General features: G+C 36.1%; 1 protein-coding gene across 10 annotated transcripts in view; it reads left to right on the top strand.

Moving 5' to 3' along the window:
- RIMBP2 (RIMS binding protein 2) overlaps positions 1-18,809 on the top strand; it is a 155,454-nt gene that overhangs the window by 89,132 nt on the left and 47,513 nt on the right. For all 10 annotated transcript variants that reach the window (XR_007159127.2, XM_048051117.2, XM_048051119.2 and 7 more), the window contains 4 exons: positions 3,240-3,329; positions 8,875-8,997; positions 15,285-15,389; positions 18,505-18,555. Coding sequence is in view for 9 of the 10 variants with exons in the window: in XM_048051117.2 (XP_047907074.2) it covers positions 3,240-3,329; positions 8,875-8,997; positions 15,285-15,389; positions 18,505-18,555 (369 nt within the window). In the remaining variant the exon portion in view is untranslated. The remainder of the gene's footprint in view (positions 1-3,239; positions 3,330-8,874; positions 8,998-15,284; positions 15,390-18,504; positions 18,556-18,809) is intronic.

The raw sequence follows: 18,809 nt of genomic DNA, 5'->3' as shown, positions 1-18,809 counted from the left end.
CAGAGACCTTTGAGTTGTTTATTTATTGTTTCTTAATGCTTTTTCTGAAAGCAAGCAATCCAAATATTGTCAGTCTTACATGTATTTATGTCAGTTCAAAGCACACTGCTGATGTATATAAATACACTCTGTCCTTGTTACAAGTACTGCTGAAGTGGACCTTTGCATCCAAGTTCCTTACCTGTTCTTTATGTGTATTTTCTAAGCTAGAAATGTGCTGGTAATTCCTGCTACTTGTCAGGGGATTCTTGGTCTTTATGGATTTGGTTGGGAGGGGGAACATGAGCAGTGCTTTATCCTGACAAATGCAAAATAGGACTGCCACCGGGATGAACAGAAATTGAAGCAAAAAGAAATAGGCTTACTACTAAGGACCAGTGAAACTGAGATGGTTGCTGCCCTACTTCTATTCATCCTAAGATGATAAGATATATTTTCTTCAGGTAGGACTAGCAGCCAGCCCAGTTGCTCTGCCACTTCTCATAAACTGTTTTCTATTCTGCAGAATTTAAGTAGGGTGTGAAGGATGCTGGCCTAGATTGCCATCAATTACTCCTTTTCTCCTCTCCTTTCCACTTCTGCTTGAATTCCTTTAATAACATTATTAAAAGCTTGTAACTCATTGTCACTTGTTCCCCATTAAGATCAGCTGAGCAATACCAATTTGTAACAAATGCAGATTGATCCATTAAAGTCGATGTCAAATCTCACTTGACAAAAGCCTGCAGTTGTAAGGGTTGCAGAGCAGCTACTGTAGCCCATTTTTGCCTAGAAAAATGCAGAATAGACATAAATGCTTTACAAATGACTTTCAGTAATTAATAGGATGCAATGATTTACTTGCATATCCAAGGAACAGTTCGGTGCAGTTTGTTCCTATTGGAAAAATATTTACAGATTTCATTCACACCTTTGAAAATGTAACGTGAGCTAAGAAATTCTTCTCATTTTGGCCCTCAGAACTGTCTAGCATCTCAGAGTCTGACTGCCATTTTTAATTGCGTCCTAAACAACAGATTTTACAGAACATGAGAAATTATAATTGCAGAGCTCCTTATGTGTGAGATGATAGGTGTATCTGCAGCTAGGAGACTGAATATTCTGCAGTTTGTCGTCTTAGTTTGGTTCAGTGCAGTAACACTTAGTCGAGAGAACAGCTTCCCACTGATGATGAGGTGTTTTGATATTGTAAAACGATGGTGCTCTAATGTGTCGTTCCTTAGCCTGAACTATTTTCTCTGTTTATATCCAAACTTGACTGTCAGACTGGCATTAAGGGTGTGGTCAGAAATGCAGTCATTTCTGCAGAATGAATTGCTATATTAAACTCAGAGAAGAACACAGAATGGCTTTCTCTGCATGAAGTGTTCTATAAAACTGACATTTTAATCTGATTTTCTATAGAAAAATGATTGCCATGATCATACTGTGTATCTGACCCTGTAAGTTCTGAACCCAGTGGCTGATTTTAATCACATTTGACCTTAAAGGTAATAAAATGTAGAAAAAAATTGTATGTACCATATAACACAAAACATCATTTGAAGGTCACACGTTCTTGGATATCAAGAGTCAAGGAGCCATTAGGCAGAAATCTGTGAGCTTCATTAGTTCTGGTGCTTAAAGCTAATGATGCTTAGGAAACAATTTAGATAAACAGTTTTGTTCATTGAAAACACTATCTATTCAAAACATAGGTCTTGTAAGGAGAGAGTTCTGAAATTGGTTCAGGAACGATATGCTTAAAATAGCAATTTTTTATTATTATTTAATTACTATAAAAAAAACTTAAATATCAGAATCTTTAAATTCCTCTTCTTTTTAGGGCTTATGTGGATGAACCAAAAATAGGGAAATTATTTATTTATCTATTTTAATATTGGGAATTTTAAAAAGAAATTATGATAAAGCATGACTTGAATAGTTTTTCTTAAGACCTCAGCAGAATTAGAGGAGCTCTGGAGAAACCTGCTGGACGTATGGATTGTAATGGTGCAGAACCAGAAATTATTTCAAGTAACTCAGAAGTGGGTCCAGTTTTGCCCACCTTAATATAGTTATTGGCAAATGTAATCAATGTTTTCAGAAGATAATGTATAATACACACCGTTGGACAGATTCAAGGTTGCCCAGAATGGCTGGTTGTGGAGTTACAACTTTCATAAGGAACTGAAGTCAGGGCATTGATTTTTGTTACTTTGTAAGGGGGAAAAGAAAAAGAATTACTGAGATCAGTTTTACTACTTCATGTTTAAAATCTAGCTAACTAAAAATTCCTGGTCTGGCTAGTGTGTAACTTTTTCCCATGCATTCAAAACATTGAAATGTTTTCACTCACTTTTTATGTGATTGCTGTGAGAGATTTAATCTCAGATAACTATTTCTGTTAACGTGCAAAGAAGAAGTTGTCAGAAGTACCAAAAAACTCTGCTGTTTTTCCTGAGCTGCAGGTGTTTTGATTTGTGTGATCCCCTCCAAGCTTTACCTTTGACTATGTATTTGAGGTTTATTTGCTTTTCCTTTTTTTTTTTGTTGTTATTATAGTGCTGTGTAAATATATAAAAATACATACCTGAGGCTGTATTTAATACCTTGATGTTTAGGCACAGGTTACTTACCTATTGACTTCCATCTGCATTTCTGATTTTCCAGCCACTGTAGTGTATAGGTGCTCTACCCAGCATGATTTTATTTGAATGTATATATATATATATATATATATAATGAATAGACATATTATAAAAAGAAATAGATATTGTAAGTATAGTTAGATATACGAATATAAAAATGTGTACATGATTGCATGTATAGTTGTTGGCTTTTGACCTGAAAATGCCTTCTGAAGATCTAAGTTTGAGAACGTTATTCTGGGAATCAAGTCTTTTCCCAACTTTTAGTGAGGCAGCCAAGTTTGAGCTCCTTATTACATCCACAGGGAGGTTTTTGTTTGGTTGGTTGTTTTGTTTTGTTTTTAAAGCCTCTAATGTCAGGTCATCTCTCTTTGTCTGCACATCTTTAATCAGATCATCTACTGAAAACATGTGGTTTTATGATAGAGCCAACTGTAACTGCAAGCTAATCTGCTGCTTCTGCACCTTCAGTGCCTTTGGCTGTGTGCCTGATACTACTCTTAATAGTATGTTAATACCAAATAATGCAAAAACATTGCTTCCTTAAGAACTTAATAGGATATACTGTAATGGAGATGAATGGTCTATAACACTTTATTTTTGTTTTAGAAAAATGAACTGAAGGATGCTGTGCAAGAAAAGAATCGCCTGAGCCTTCAGTATGCAAGTGTGTCCCACAAAGCACTGCAATATGACCAGGTAACATCATAAGCACAAAACTCATACGTTCATTTGTTATAGAAATCAGGCTCCAAAGTGGATAAAAGTGGACAGTCCATTCTGATTTGCTTTTTTTCTGCTTGAAAGCATAAAATATTTTAATTAAGGAAAGGTTACAAAAATGTATTTTATGAACAAATGTTATTTTCAGGTGAAAAGGTAAGACACTGATGGGCTTTAGAGAGTTGTGTTATTCCTCTGATGAATCTTCTCTTAGTATCATAAATTAGTATTAGTCTTTGGAAAAAAAAAAAAACTTTTTCAGTGATTTTGATGAGATTTGATTGAAAAGTCTCTACTTTTTCTGAGAAATGTTGACAGAAAGGATTGGTAGCTAGCAGTGTTTTTTTAATTCCCTTCTGCATTTTTCCTTTGCATTTTTTTAATTTCTCAGTAAAATATTGAAATGCTGCTGTCCAGCAGTAATTTTCACAAATTCTGTTTAACAGCTGTTATTTTCCCTGTAGCATGGCACATGGCATAAGTCCATGTCTCAGCTATTCCAAGTCCTGATATAAAAACCATTTTAATAGCAAGCATTTTTCTTCTTCCTTTTTTTTTTTTTTTTTTTTTTTCCTGTTACAGGACTAAAGATGTCTTCTTAGCTACAGTGATACAGTGATTGTATCTGTGGCAAATACTGCATGGCATGAGTAGCATGGGAGGAGAGGCTGATGTGCCTTACCTTACCACATATGCATTTAGTGGAAGAAACATCATGAACCAGCCACTTTACAAGGCTACATATAGCTAAAAATAAAACTCCAATCTGGGATTTCTACAGGGCTTAAGTGAGTTGCTCAGCAACCTCATTCACATCAGAAAAGCTGTAACTCACATAGGCTGTGATGAAAGCCCATCCTGAAACCTTGCAAAACATTGGTAGCTGCATGCTTTGATATCCCTGACGTGCATATGTCATTGAGTAGCCCAGTGCTGAATTTCCAAACCAAACAAGGTCTGATTTAGTCCCCAAAACAAGACAAATTACTGAGATTCAGAAATAACTATGGCTGAATTTTGTATGTAGTACCTGGTATCAGAGCAGACCTGAATTTCTCATTGGTGAGGAACGTAAATTATTTTTATATAAAAAAGACGTGTGACGATACTTTATGTTAGGAGGAAGCCATGAGGATCATACCATGCTTAATTTTATTCATCCATCTGTCCAGAATTTCTTCCTCTCCTAATGTTTTTCTCTTATCTTTGTTATTGTTTACACATCACCCGTACTATTTAGTTCACAGGTCACATAAAGGCAGCTCTATATTTTAACTGGCATAGAAACAGCATGCAGCATTAATGCAGTAAAGGTTCAGTACCCTGGTGACACTAAGAAGATTAGCCTTCTTACAATCAGAAAGCAAGGAACTATGTGGTTAATAATAATTCGTTATAGGTAACATTTGTATCTTATTATAGCGAAGAGCTTGAGATGTATTGAAAAACCTAGTAAAAACAATTTAAAATATAAGGGTATAATGTCAACATTAGTCACATTAACCACTACATTAGTAATAAAATTACCTTTTACTATCACAGTGTCAGGATTTGTCTATTTGTCTTACTATGGGTGTTTGTAAAATAGTGTTAAAGGCACATTGGAAACATTCTGGAAGCCTGTGCCACTGATTTAATATCACAGCCCCAGTAGGATCAAAGACTTCCTTTAAGCATACCCTCCCACCTTCAACGATTTTAAGAATATGCAAGAGAAGAGAATGTTAGCAAACCTTGTGTGCTCATATGTGCCTAACAAGTTTTCTAAGGGAATGATTTTTCCCCCCCATATGCACACATAAAATGAGGCTGAGGATGGATTGTTTGTGCAGTTTAGATTACTTTATACTATTAAGAAAGTGTGAAACTATACAAACATGAATGTTGAGGTCAGAGCAGAATTCTAACAGAGTTAGGGCCCAGCCCTGAATGGGAAAACCTGCCTGAAATAGTTTGTTGTTCTTCCCCCTTGAGAACTGGACTGAAAAACAGGTCAACTTTATCCAGGCAAATGGGGCTGGGAGAATGTTTATGCATTCTGCTGCGTAGCACAGATAAAACTACTGCTCATGTATGCACAATGTAGTTGTCGAAATTTAGCTCTGGAAAGGAGCAGGTATGAGTTGTGCTACTTTTAAATCCACAAAATAAGGCTAAAATTTTACTGACTTTATGCAGTTTTGTGTTGTCACTCTGCATAACAGAAACAGAATTGCATTCTTGGAGTGGAGTACTTGTGAAAAGATTTTGTGTCCTTAGAAGTGCTATGACATAGGCATTTGACTGGTTTTCCTGCTCATCTGAAAATGTATGTGTTAGTGTTTTTATATAAAATGAGAATAGGCATTATTTATTCAGAGTTTATTTCTACGATGCCTGAAATCATACTATTTTCATGGTAGTTTCTGAATCATCTTTTCTAAACAATATCAGTGATGTGAGAAGTTAGCATATCACCAAAGTCTAGAATTAAAGCCGAAGGTGTCTTTCTGTATTCAGGCACAGTAGGCATAGCTCAGCATCTGTGATTTATGTACAACACAGTAAATTGTGAGTGGCAGAGAACATTTTTCAGTCTGAGCATATCAGTGAAGGAAAACTATATTTCACACAGAAGGAAATTGTCTTTCACCAGTTGGCTGATGGAGCTTAACACTCATAAAACAAAACAAACCAGTAGTTTATTTTGCTGATTTTCAGTAACTGGTTTCTGGATTTGAGTTCAGAAAGTGGAACATACTTCAGCAGTATTCATAACTGACTCAAATGAGGGTACGTTTAGTAAGTGGGAAGGTACAGGATGAACTATAAATTGGTTGATGCATTGAACAGAGAAACAGAACAGATCGAAATGTTCCCTAAGTTTCTATTGTGAAATTAGAACTGTTTATGATGGCACTTTATTTAGGTCAACTGTTTTTGCCACTGGTAATATTGATGTTTTGATGTGTTCTGTGTGTAATTCAAGTTCATGCATATCCCATATGCTCTTACACAGCCTGCTTGGAGAGAGTATTACATTTGTGTTTAACAACAGATTTTGTCCAAAACCAAACCAAAACAAATGATAGACTCATCAAGTTTTATGCTGTTTTATGGGTTATATAAATACATAGATCACACTACTCTGTGATACACAGTATTCAGAAGGAAAAAGCCCTGGTAGGAACGCCCTGCAGAAATTTTTGAAGTGTTGCTAAAATTAAGAAGAGTAATTATTGGAAGGCAAATGGTAGAATAGGTTGTGTTATTTCCAACCTGGAAAATGAAAATATACACAGAACATTGTTCAAAAACGTATCTGCCAAAAGGGAACACAGAGAATCAAATTATCACTTGGGTAGTCCTAAACTTCAACTAATCTAGGTATGTGCTTTGTGATCCTGAATGAAAATCCTGAGATGTGTTAAATATCCGTGGTTCTATCTGTGCCTACTTCCCAAATCACATTAGCAGCCTGATATGTACTGTTTGTTCCTATAGACTTGTCTCTGCCAATGGGGAAGAACACATAGCAGAAAGGTACCATACTCACTAGCTCCCCAGAATTATTCAGACTACACTGACTATTAAGATTTAGAAAATAATTCGCATGAGTAGTCAGTATCAACAATTTCAGAGACAGGGAAAAGCAAAGCCTGAGTAAAATTACCTTTTCTTGAAACTTGGTCAAAATTTTGTACTTCATTCATTCTCAGTAAATTAACTGAGAATCACCGACAATAACAAACTTGCATCATTGATGCTGATACCTCATTGCTTCCTTTTTCCACTCCCTTATTCTTCAACAATATACATTGGCTGATCTAAGCAATGAAACACAATACAAAGGATGTGGGAAATTAATAGATTCTGAAAATCCATTGTCTAATAGTTTCCTTAGTTATAAAGAAATGAGGGAAGAGGAAAACCAAAATCGTATGTATGGAAAAAAAAATCCTGAGGATGACAATAATTGCATCAGTTCTTGTGGAAAACAAGATTTGTTCTGTTCTCCTCTTTCTTTCTTTTTTTTTTTTCTAGTCCACTGAACTCTAAAGATCCCGATTACAAAGACAAATATGAGAGCTGACTGCAACCATTTAGATTGTTTGGTCCATGGCGAAATTTGCAAATTAACAAACTGGAGCCAGAAGGCAAATAGAAAGGCTGAATCGTTTCCAAAACATCGCTTTAAAAAACCTCTCAGAGATATCCATGTCAGAGATTGCTTAATGCCTTTCATTCTTTAAAAAAATGAAATTACAGTAATTAAATAGAAAAGAGAGCTTGACACTTCTTTAACTGAAGTTAGAAGGAAAGATGAGCTGCGCCAAGATTAAAGCAAGCCTATGCGTTTTCCCAATACTTCACACAGCTTTGCCAGTCCTTTGTCAGTAATCATCCCAGCATCATTCATGCTTCCGTTAACTGCGTTGCAGTTAACAAGGGAAAACGGATGCTGCTTGGAACATTGTTCACTAAAAATATTATGCTCCTTTCTTTTGCCTTCTTATATCCAATTAACATTGCAGAGAAGGGAAGAGCAGTATTTATGAAATAGCACATGAACACTATGTATTTTTTAGCAAGGTATTTATTAGTGATGGGTTTTCATTCTTAAACATTGCTGCTCTTGATATGGTATGAGCTAAAAGAATCTTAGTGTTACACATCATTATGGGACATAAGCTCATAAAATGCTTAGGTTATTTCTTATAAATCAGACCTTCAGCTGATATGAATTCAAGGAAGGACTTTTCCATGGCAGGATAAAGTAGTTCAATCTTATGTTTTCTCATTTTCTGTGTGTGTTTATGAAATAGTCACTATCATTGATGAGTCACAAAATCCTGTATAAAAGGAGTTATTCATACTGAGATGGTTAAGTTAGCACCAAATAAATTAAGCAGGAAAACAAATCCTACTATGATGAGTATCTGTTCCTTTAAAAAACTGCTGTATGCAAATATTTTAAGGGAGAGCAAGAGTTGCACAGGAATACCTGTTTCTGAATTGTACAGACACAGATTTCAAATACTAGTGTAGGCTGATTATGCGCCATAACACATTTGATTTTGTTCTGAAGTTAAACTAAAAAGTAGTCCAAGAAAACACATAAGTGTTTTATACATGTGAGTTATTTTTCTATATGCACTTTAGATCTCTGTCTCTTTTTATAGTACATCCATCTTTGATGCTTCTGAGATCCAGGGAAATAGGGAATTGTTTGATTATCATTTATTTTGTTTATTATATATAGTATATTTATTTACCTTTGCTATCTTTATGCATAACTACAAATTCATTGCCAGGTTTTAGCTCCTTTCAAGAGAAAATGTTTCACAAATACGGGTACATGAGATGCACACAATTTCATCACTGAACATTCCCTTCCGTTTACCTTTTATATTTCTTCCCTATTTTATTTGAACTTTTTTTCTTTTTCCATTTTCTAATGCAGAAATGGTGTTTATGTCAGCTATATTTTTCCCTTCATTAATTAGGTCTTTGGGGAGTAATCACATTTTTATTTTTCTAGGTGAAATCAGACTATGACCATCTTAGAGAAACCCTTATCAGAGTGACCAAAGAACGAGATTTGGCTGTAAAGGGAAAACACCAGCTCCAAGCCAAGCTGGAGAACTTAGAGCAGGTCCTAAAGGTATGTATAATCCTGTGAAGTCCAACAATCCAGTACTTCTATCACCTGTGTGAGTCACATAGGCATAAGTGCATTGCAAACAAGAGGCCTGAATGCCCCTATTAATTACGATAAAAAGTATGGAAAACAGTAGACCAAGTACCTACAAGGGATCTCAAACTATCAGGAGGAGAGAGATCTTTATCTGATACTCTATAAGAAATGGGATGTAGGTTTTCACTGTGTGGTTACTGGATGCAAATCGCGATGAGAAAGAAGAAAAGGATGGGAAGTGAGTATGCTGTTGAAGGAAATATGAGCAACTTCCATGATATGTTCCTTTAAAGAGGGCTTTGTCAGCCAATCTATCTTGTTGCAAAATATTACTGTGACCCTGTGAAACAAGCTGTTGGTACCAACTCGTATTACTTGTGTGGAATTAATCCAGTTGTCAGGACAGGGTTGCAAAACCTGCTAGTCTTATTAGAGAAGTCTTACTTAGAAAGAATTAAAGTCATCCCACCTGTCTTTTAACATGCTTCTAGAGAAGCTGAGCATGTTGGTGTCTAGCCACTCTTGTTTTCCTAGATATTCAGTAGCTTGCACATCATCAATTTGGTGCCTCCTTTTCAACTTGGAAAAAATCAGCAATGTATTTTGAATCACAAGTGTATTTATTATTCAGTAGAGGTTTTACTGTGTAGTTGAAGATGCTGTCCTTCTCTTTGCCTGGTTGTAAACTGTACATAATGTGATAGAACAAACTGATTCCATGAAATAGGATAATTCACCAGGTGAATCTAATAAAGATGAGATGATGGGATAGAGTAAGGGTAAAATTCACTGGGAAAATTGAATCAACCAAGAGATCACTTATCAGCTAATGCAAGGGGGCAATTACTTGTATATTTTGAAACAAAGTGCACGAAAGTTCTAGTGGTGGGAAGGAAAAAGCTCTCTGCTAGGAAACAACCAAATTCCCCAAGTGTTATTGGTAAAATAAAGATGTAGGTGAAACTTTTTAAGCTAAACCTTACAGATGGATCAAGAGTAATGGAGAAGAGTCTGAAAGGTCCCTTACAAATTACAAGCTGGTGTCCAATGAGAATGGGTAGAGGGAACTAGTGGAAGGAAGCATATGACATGTTAAAAACACTGGTTTAAATAGAAAACTGTTTCCAAGTTTCTTTAGTTGTAGCACATACGGTAGTTTTGATGGTGAGAGTTGCCACCAAGGCATGCTTGGATGAGGGTTAAGCAATTAAGATTAGTAAAGATAGATAGATATCGATATTGATAACAATGTCATGGAGTTACACTATTTTATCAGTAAAAGAACTGCACGGGTGGAGACTACAGCAAGAATTTTTGAGAGAGAAAATGCTTGTAAACTCCTCTCTGCACTTCAGACCATTCAGAAAAATGCACAATACGTTTGGTTAGAGTGGAGCATTGATCCAGTGCTGAACCTTTCTTGACTGGCTGTCAAATAGCTGCTTATTTTTCATCTTCTCAAATGCCAAGTTTTCCTTTTCCAAACCACTGAAGCAGCAGCTAAAGGAGGAATGGATACCCTGAAAGTGGGGGGAGTTGGAAATAAAAATTAGTGGTCTGAGATCTTAAATTTCAAGCAAGACTTTTCTTGGCAGAATGTTTTAATACTAACTGGCTTCAGCAAATGCCTGCATGAGTACAATCACTTATTTAAAATATGATTTGTTAATGACTTTAGACTCACAACAGGCTCCTTCTAAAAGAGGAAAATAGTTTTGCTGTTGGCTGCATTAGAATAGATGTGGCTTTTGGAGATGATTGTAGTGATGAAAATAGCTGGCTGTCTGAATTTTGAGAAGGAGGGATTTTATTTTCGGCCTGTTGCACTGGTAAATGCATGGTTGAAACCCTCTCTCAAGCTTTATTCTTTATTTGATATTGCTCTAGAGGTGAGGTGAAGGTTTTGCAACTACACATGGAAATAAAGGGTAGCTGTTACCTCCCTCTTTCTGAGCCTCCAAAGGGTTATCAAAAATGAGCTGACTGCTGCATAAACCAACTTATTCCAGGGGCTTCTAGAAAATCTGAGCTACTGAAATCACATCCTAGGTAATGCCAAGGAGGGTTAACTTTTATGTGTATTGTGCAGTGTGGCTTATCAATATACTATATATCTTTGAAGAGTTAGCACCACTGGAATAAATTTATTATTATGTGCAGATAAGAAATAGATGTAGTGGTAAAGAAAAATTAAACTGCATAACTGAGTAGGAGAGTGATACGCTGCTGTCTCTCTTTAGACTAACATGACTTTCCCCAGGAACAAGCAGGAAGTTTTTGTCTAGCACTGGAAGGTAATTTACTTTTTCTGTTGTTTCCTTCCTTTTCTTCTGGGGTATACAAAACTTACAGTTACACACGCCTTTTCACTGATATTCTATTTTACTATGAGCTGTGTACTAGTACCAACACAGGCCAGGACCAATCCCTAGAAGCTTTTTCAACAGATATGCCTTGGTTGGCCTCTCCATCTAATGATCATGGGATTCCAGCACAATAGCTGAAAAAAATCACTTCATGGCCAGAAAAGTTCGTTTCTGTACATTTTTTAGCTAGGATATCTGCTGGCATTTGTCTTAGTGACCTCTCCAAATTTCTTCTGTAGAAGATCTGAACCTAGTTATTTGATTGAATGTCCTTCATTTATACTGAAATAGAAACTTCTAACGCATGTGGGGAAAGCATCCTGTAAATCTTCTCAATGCACTATTGTCCAGTGCATACCCTGGCTTTTCATGTTAAATAGTACTAGTTTTCAATTTTTGTTTGTTTGTTTGTTTTGTTTTTGTTTTACTTTTGTTGTATTGCAGGGGGTTGGTTTTGTTTTGTTCTGTTTTCCTGCATCCTAATTGTTTGGATGAGAGAGAACTTTTTACTTTGGATTTCTATACCGAGTGGCATGGTGGAGTTCTCTCCCTTGGGTACAACCCTTCTGATCTAGCAGAGTACCTTGAGCAGACTTGAAATCCTAAATCTCATCTTTAGCACTAAAGCATGCCCAAACAGATGCAGTTTATTTCATGTGTGCCCTCATATGCTCAGGAAATCAGTGGTTTGACAAATGGTTTGCAGCTTTCCAACCACTGGTAAATTTTGAGAAATACTTAGCCTAGTTTCCCTGTCAAAAGAGAAATAGTTAAACTTTCTGTTATCTCATGAGGTATGAACAAAGCTGAAAAGAGAAGATGAACTGCTGAATTAGCTAACTTCTGAGAATCTTCACAATGCCTCTCACACAGAACAGTACTGATTTTCTGATGTGTTCAGCCAGCTTCTTCCATTCATGCCACTGCAATGGTGTGCACCCATCTGCAAGCGCAGATGACAAGTCCTTTGAGCAGTGTACTTGGGTGAGAATTAAATTTGCTCCCCATTCAGCATCGTGTATGAGTTCTGTCTCATTACAAGACTCTAGTACTTCAAAGCCTTTTGAGCTTGTTTTAATATTGGTTGGTTGCACATTTTAGAAGTGTAAAAATCTCTGCTATAGGATGTAATGGGTTGCTTTGTTTTGTTTGCAGCTGTAGGCAGTACACTGTGAGGAGTGAGAGGGCTGGAGCTAGGATGGGCTATTCATTGTTACATCCCCCTGCTGCCCATGAGGAAGCTGGAAAAACAATAATTGTTTGTTAATTGAAAAAAAATATTGGGGTCCTTAGAAGCCATTTCAGAAACATTTTATTCCAGACAGCTGTCTAGATCGACAGTTTAAATGAAAATAAAGATATCAACAGTATCATCAGTTCATTCTCTGCTGCATAGTAGGATTCCTGCCTTTGATCTGAAAGATGTACTTAAAAGGTTCCTTCCTCACACTTACTTTAAAGGATAGAGCATTATTCGCCTTTCTTTTTATTTTAATATGAAGTCCTTACTGTATTTTTTCTATGCTTCTCTAGATGTGGATTTGCTTTCTGATGTTAGAATAACGTTATTAGGACCTGTAGAAAGGATGCAAAAAGGGAAGTGCAAATTTATGTGCTTAGGAAGTTCTAACCTGCCTCACATTAAGGATGTCAATAGCATGGACAAATGGATTGCCACTACCTCCACAAGCTGGTGGCAATGTTATCATCATGGAAGTCAGTCCTGAAGGAAGAAGCAGCAAGAATTCAGCAGCTCAGATCTTCCTCCCTGATATCTTTCTACTGATCATTGCAGTCCTCTTCCATTCCTGTAACCTATTCCCCTCGGGCTTGGAAGAGGAAATGACAGCAGCTGATGTGTAGATAGGAAGTGCAAAACAGATTTGCAGACAAAACCAATTTGTGAGCAGAGTGGGAGTGGAGGAATGGATTCTGGTTTCAGGGAGATTTAATTGCTGTGCCAAGGAAGAGACAGATGCTGGGGTGAAGAGATCCTTGCTCCTTTAAATACCAAGTAGATCACAACAGTACTGAAACGCTGAGAGAGACTTTTAGGTTAGCATAGATGACGAAATGCGAAATGGCCTTAAAATCTGTAAACTGCAGATCATTGCATACATATTTTGGGAAATAGAGCAATTAAAAGCAGGGGAGAGTCACAGATCATGTTTCACAATCTGTTTCTTCATTACATTTATAGATTCACTGTATGCTCACTATTATTTATTGATCTCTGCAAAGGATTATAAATGTTCTGTAGTAGTTTTTGTAAAAGTAGTAAGAATTTTAAACTATCAAAATACTCTGTACCAAATCTGTAACTAAATCTTGAGACAGTGAAGTGAGACCTTTTATTTTTTTGATAGTTAAAACTTTTATAGACTTGCAGTCTGCAAATTACTTGACTGCCTCACTGTTTCTTGAATATAAGAAATGATGCTCCATCAGTATCAAGTTTTACATGAGACTTGATGGAAGCTGCTAAGCTCAGTGAATGTAGCTTCGTGCCAATTTAAATGATGAGTAGTGCTCATTAGCAAAACAGGTTATGCTCATTCAGATGAGATGAGAATTGGAACCATCATTTTTGGTCATTATTAAATACTCAAAATAGGTAGTACCTAGAAATAAGTCCATCTACCCTTTGTATAATATGCACAGTTCAGAAGCGTCTACAGCCAAAGTACTGAATCCTTGCAAAAAGTTCTAGAAAACAAGCCATAGTTGAGAGTCAAAACTGATTAATTGGAAAAATCTTTTTTTGTTGTTGTTATTTAACCAACACATCACGTAAAGATAAATAAACCCCAGGCAGAGCCCAAGTGGAGTACTGGAGACAATTCTGCTTTCTTTGCAAACATCCAGATTGAGAGAAGTCAGACACACTGTGCTGTCCTTCTTTGTTATTAGTAACGTGTAGCAGAGAATTATAGCTCATTAAAGGTTAGCAATATGCTGGATAAAATTTTCTCTACACAATAAGAAATATTCTGGCCTGTTCTTGTCTATTGCAGCCATATATTTCTGTTTCCAAGTGCTGATTCCTAATAGGTTTCTGTGTAATAACTCATGGTGCTGCAGATAAGGCATTGTATCTCTGCTCTGGGAGTGATAAAGAATATATAATTTTTGAAAATAAAAATCTGTAATACCCATTTCACCAGAGAAGAGATCAGAATCTATAGAGATCTTTCTTAACTCCCATTTATTAAACAGGGTGTTGGAAAGTTATAATGCTATTGAGAGAATAATATAACCTGTAATGAAAAAGATTTCTATCTACAAAGGGTGTCTTGACATTGTTCAGCTTGTGCTTTTCCCAAGAACAGTGTCTCATATTGCTGTGAACCATTAGTAGTAACTGTTCTTCAAACTTTTTAAAGTACTCTCTAGTGACTTTTGTCCAAATCTAACTGTTTTAGTTTCGCTCTCTGTAATTTACTGTAATTAATGATCAGAGATTAGCAAAGGTAAACTATTTCTTTTGGGTCACCATTTGGAAGGCAAATCACAAACCATATCCTAGATAATGAGTCCTTTAGGGAATTGTCAAGCTAATTTTTACAAGCTTAATTTTTCAACACAATGCCACATATAAGCATGTATCTGATGGCTAAAATGGGTTCTGTTCACTTGTACATCACAGAGGCCATACTGCTGGTAATGACAGTCATATCTCCTAAAAGAGACTGCTATCAAAATACCTGAGCTTAGCATTGGCAATAAGCCTATTAAGGACTGGTCAAATTAAAACCCTGTTCTGTCAGGGATACCAGAGTTTTTTATGTTGAGATGAGTGTCTGCATGTCTGGGAATGGCAGCATGCTTGGCTACAGGTAGAGTATGTTGAAGTCTCCTGATAGTTTTGCCTTCTTTTCTTTAAAACAGCATATGCGAGAGGCTGCTGAACGGCGGCAACAGCTGGAGTTGGAGCATGAGCAAGCCTTGGCTGTTCTCAACGCCAAACAGCAGGAAATTGAACTCCTGCAGAAGGTAAGTGGCGAAAGGGAAAGTAAAGTGTAACAGCAAATTACGGTGACAAATTAAAGAGCACAGGTCACAAAAATCTCTTGGTTTAAAGGCACTTAATCCACAGCTACCAAACTGGTTCCTAACCACCCCACCCCCCCAAATTCCAACCTATCTTCATTTCTTCCTTCCTTTTTTATTTGACTCAAGAATATTTTTGGTTTCCTTAAATGTCAGAAATGAATCCAGTCTTAATTTCATGTTAATCCAAATACAGAGGATCGAACATTCCCATGTCAGTTTGATTACCTGGAACAGTTAGTCGTTCCCACTGATGCATTAATGTTTTATTAGGATTTCTTTGGCTTCCAGTTGCTGGTGATTCTCACTACTTTTCTACACTAAATTAGATTAAAGTTACTCCTTGTCAAGGTCCTTACACGTTACAGTTGATCTCTTTCATAACTAAACTGTTAAGTACCTCATTGCCAAGCTTGTTCTCTAATTTGCAAATCACTTCCAAGACATTTTTTATTACACTGCAACTTCTCAGTTTTCATTATAATATATAAAAACAAGGCACTGAGTTTCAATTTTGCCAAAGTCACTTAAAGTTGCATTTGTCTAAATACTAATGTTGATGTTTCCAACTGCTTGAGTAGATCAAAACACAGAAATAATAGCGCCAATGATAGTTTGAGAATTGACATGGACAGACTTTCTCAGCAGAATAAAAAAATGTATAAAGATGTAGTTTTGTTTGAAACAGAATGTTCCATTTGACCTAATGAAATCCTCCAGTTAAATTTCTTTTAGTCTTTCACAATTAATCTTTTTAGGCATATTTAAAAATACCATTTCTAGTTATATTCAGCTGCCATCATTTGAACTTCCACATAAATTTTGAACTTAAATTTCTTGTCAAAGCAAAGAAACCAAGGGGAGGTACAACTTTTCTTCTTGCTATTTTTTGTTACATTCTTCTACTAAATCTGAATTATGTTTTTTTGTTGTTGTTACAGATTGGCAGCAAAAGTTAAATCTCCCTCATACTGTTCCTCCAGTCATTTTTTTCGCTAAGCTTTAGCACGATAAATAGACTTTTAAAAGCACAAACAAGACTGTATTATATTTGGTATTTTGGTGAATGTAACTAGACTGGCATCTGTAGCCTGTGATTAAATTCTTGTTCAGTGGGTCTGAAGTAGCAGGGAATATAAGATCGCTTAAGTGTCTGTATTGTGGTCTACTCTACCTTGTAGAGAGATAGTCAAGCTAGTTTGTTACTTGTAGTTACTTGTAGTTCTCTAGGTGTGGTTGTGGAGATGAGCACCAAGACTAGTTTGTCCTGCTTTTGCCTCTAGACTGCTGATATCCAGTACATTTCCTTTCAACATTATAATGTGGTGTATATTTTCAGAAAAGTCGTTTAAATAAATCACATACCTAAATAACTGTAATACTTTGCTTCCATCATTAACAGGGATTGCTGGCTCACATTTCATCCAGAGCCGACCTCCCAGTGTGCCTAGTAAATGTGTTAAATTCTTTTTTTTTTTTTTAAATTATCTGATCACGTGAAAAAGTATTGTGAAATGAAAGCTGTAACTGCAGGCATTAACATGATGATATTTTGACATTTCACCATATATCTTGTTACTGTGGTAAAGTTGCTAATGAATTACAGAAATGTAGATGTTAAAACAACACACATTACTAGTACAGTTCAATGCATTTCCTATTGTATTTTGATATTATAAATAAAAATTCATTCTGTTTTTAATGTACGTGCAGACTGTTCAGACTATCAACCTAGAAGGAAGAACATAATATTGTTCATCCAGTTTTTGTGCTGATAGGGAATCAGCTGGTCTTTTTCTCCAAGAAAGCCTTAATATAAGACAGAATGATGAAAAAGAGAGATAGCTATTGACACAGCTTTCCTAATCATTTATCAAGAACTCATATTCTGATTTTATTAAACTTGTAATGATGGATAGCACAAGGCTTTCTATTACCTGCCATCATATTTTTGCTAATGCTCCTGGAGCCAATATTTTATCACATACTAGTAATAAGACTCATTACTGTAGTACAAGAAGAAATATGACTGTGCTTGCAGGGCTAGAGTAGGCTTACTCTATATTACCTATATTACCATGCATGACAGTGAAGAATAGTTTAAGTATGTGTTTTGGGTTGTGACTTTATGGCCTGACTCAGCTTCCATTCAAAACAATAACTGAGTATGGTAGCCCTAATACGTGTGGAAAAATGTCCTTCATTGCAGTATCTGGCCCATTAAACTAGAATGTTTGTGGGCACTGCCCTCTGCTAAACAGTTTGAAGACATTTCTCTCATGAGAAATGAGCAGGATATGGTCTTTGAGATACAGTAAAAAGAAGCCAAAGGGCAAAGTTTGTGCATTGCATTGCCATCAGCATAATACAATGGCTAATAAAAAATGTTTTGCTCATCAAAAGTTACTGAGTGCTAGTTTTTTTGTGGTTTTAAGGCTTAGACTTCTCCTGGCCAAATTTGATTACTTACTTTCTGATCTACATATAATAACACCTTCCTGCTCTCATTTACTCCCTCTTTTCTTCTTTGGCTCAGTTGATTGAACTCAAAATGTACTCCCATTTACAGACAACCTTCCTTGTGGTTGTCTTAAGTGTTTTGTGAGCTATTGCTGTTGCTGCATGTAAAGAATGAGTTTAATTTTTGTGTTGCTTTTTCCTAACCAGTATGGTAGGTTTCTACTCTCTGAATCTCCTCCAACATAGAATTGACAGAAATAGCTCATTTTTTGGTTTTATTTTAGAGGGTTTCAGAGATTCTTATGATGTGTTCTTGCAGTTTGTTGAGCATGCTTGTCTTGGTCCAACTAAATATTAATGCTACTAAGCTTCACTGAGATTCTGTCTCCTAAAAATACGCAGGTATTTCAATGGCTTGAAACCAAAGTGCTGTAGTGTATTGCCCAAGCCAGCACTCCAAGATTGTAAATGGTTTTGAATTTGAGTATACAGTATGCTACATTATGTGGTTAGAATATTCTCTATATAGCCTAATTCATTTTTCTGTTCTTTTTTTATTATTTATTTTATTTGTTTATTTTCAATGTATGAAAACAAGGCTCAGGTTGAAGCTAAGAAGGAACATGAAGGAGCAGTTCAGTTGTTAGAGGTAAGAAGATATCCTTTTTATTACCTCTGGTTGTGGAGGTTCTGTTCTGAATGCAATGACTTAACAGTATTATCACTTCTGAAAGATTCAATCCTATAAAGACAATTCAGCCATGAGAGCATTAAACTGGGTTGTTGGAAGTCACATGTGTGTCCCTCAGTTTCTGTTTGTGTAAGATGGAAATTTTGGTACCATTTTTTGTAAACTACTATCAGATGTATAAAAAGTATGTATATCAGATGTATAAAAAGGCC

The sequence above is a fragment of the Anser cygnoides genome, chromosome 17 (assembly GCF_040182565.1).
Source record: "Anser cygnoides isolate HZ-2024a breed goose chromosome 17, Taihu_goose_T2T_genome, whole genome shotgun sequence".
Classification (NCBI taxonomy): Eukaryota; Metazoa; Chordata; class Aves; order Anseriformes; family Anatidae; genus Anser; species Anser cygnoides.
Note: the sequence above shows the minus strand (reverse complement) of the source record. Positions and strands in the feature narration are given on the sequence as shown.